We start from the raw sequence: 1,220 nt of genomic DNA, 5'->3' as shown, positions 1-1,220 counted from the left end.
CCCGGCCACACCGACGACTATCATTTGCGATACCAGCACAGGCGTTAATCGACCGTTCATTCCCGTCACGTTGCGCCGGCCCATCTTCGACTCGACCCACGGCCTTTCCCATCCTGGCGTGCGCGCGACCCAAGACCGACGCCTGGCCGCGCATGAACAAGGATGTTCAGCGCTGGGTGAAGACCTGCATCCCTTGTCAGCGCGCGATGGTCGGCCGCCACACTCCAACTCCACTTCAACCGTTCCTGCCACCTCGCGCCCGATTCGATCATGTGCATGTGGACATCGTCGGTCCCCTGCCACCATCTCAAGGTTATAGGTACATTCTAACCTGTATCGAACAATTTGCGCGGTGGCCCGAAGCACTCCCGCTGACCGACATCAGCGCTCAATCAGTCGCTGAAGCTTTTGTCGCATCATGGATCGCGCGGTTAGGATGCCCCTCGATCGTGACCACCGACCGCGGGCGGCAGTTTCAGTGCTCTCTGTTCACTGCCCTTACGCAGCAGCTCGGAACTCGCCATATCCACACCACTGCCTATCACCCCGCGGTGAATGGGATAGTCGAGCGACTACACCGGCAGCTGAAGGTGGCACTCACTGCTCACGCTAACCCCGCGCACTGGAGCCAACACCTTCCCTTCGCACTGCTGGGCATCAGATCCTCCGGCAAGGAAGACCTTAGCTGCAGTTCAGCAGAGTTGGTGTACGGCTCCCCGATCCGGCTCCCAGGTGATTTTCTCACCCCCAGCTCCGCCGAGCCCCATCCATCGCACACTGCGTACATCGACAAGCTCCATGACTTGTTCCGCTCCATCACCCCGGTTGCGCCGCGCATGCCGACGCGGCGAACCGTTTTCGTCAGCCAGGACCTCAAGAACGCTTCGCACGTGTTCGTCAGAATTGACTGCGCCAAGCCACCCCTTATGCCACACTACTGCGGACCGTACCGTGTGCTCCCCCGCACCCCGAAGACCGTCGTTGTCGACCTCACTGGCAAACACGACACGGTAGCCCTGGATCGCGTGAAGCCAGCGTACGTCCCCTCCGTCATCCCCTCTAACACCTACTTGGACCTTCCCGCCTCTTCAGCCACACCGAAGCCCGAACCTCACAGAGCCCGATGGACGGTGACATGGTCCCTTTCTTCCGACCGTCTCCAGCCGCAGGACGCTCTAGAGGGGGGAGCCCCGTTGCGCCCTTTGTGGACGCCATCATGA

The 1,220-nt window shown here is 61.1% G+C and overlaps 1 protein-coding gene across 1 annotated transcript; it reads left to right on the top strand.

Moving 5' to 3' along the window:
• The first annotated feature begins 418 nt into the window (after positions 1-418).
• LOC135395612 (uncharacterized) lies at positions 419-1,220 on the top strand. The gene is made up of 2 exons (XM_064626716.1): positions 419-430; positions 507-1,220. The coding sequence occupies exons 1-2, from the start codon at positions 419-421 to the stop codon at positions 1,218-1,220; spliced, it is 726 nt and encodes a 241-aa protein (XP_064482786.1).

This window comes from Ornithodoros turicata, chromosome 1 (assembly GCF_037126465.1).
Source record: "Ornithodoros turicata isolate Travis chromosome 1, ASM3712646v1, whole genome shotgun sequence".
Classification (NCBI taxonomy): Eukaryota; Metazoa; Arthropoda; class Arachnida; order Ixodida; family Argasidae; genus Ornithodoros; species Ornithodoros turicata.
Note: the sequence above shows the minus strand (reverse complement) of the source record. Positions and strands in the feature narration are given on the sequence as shown.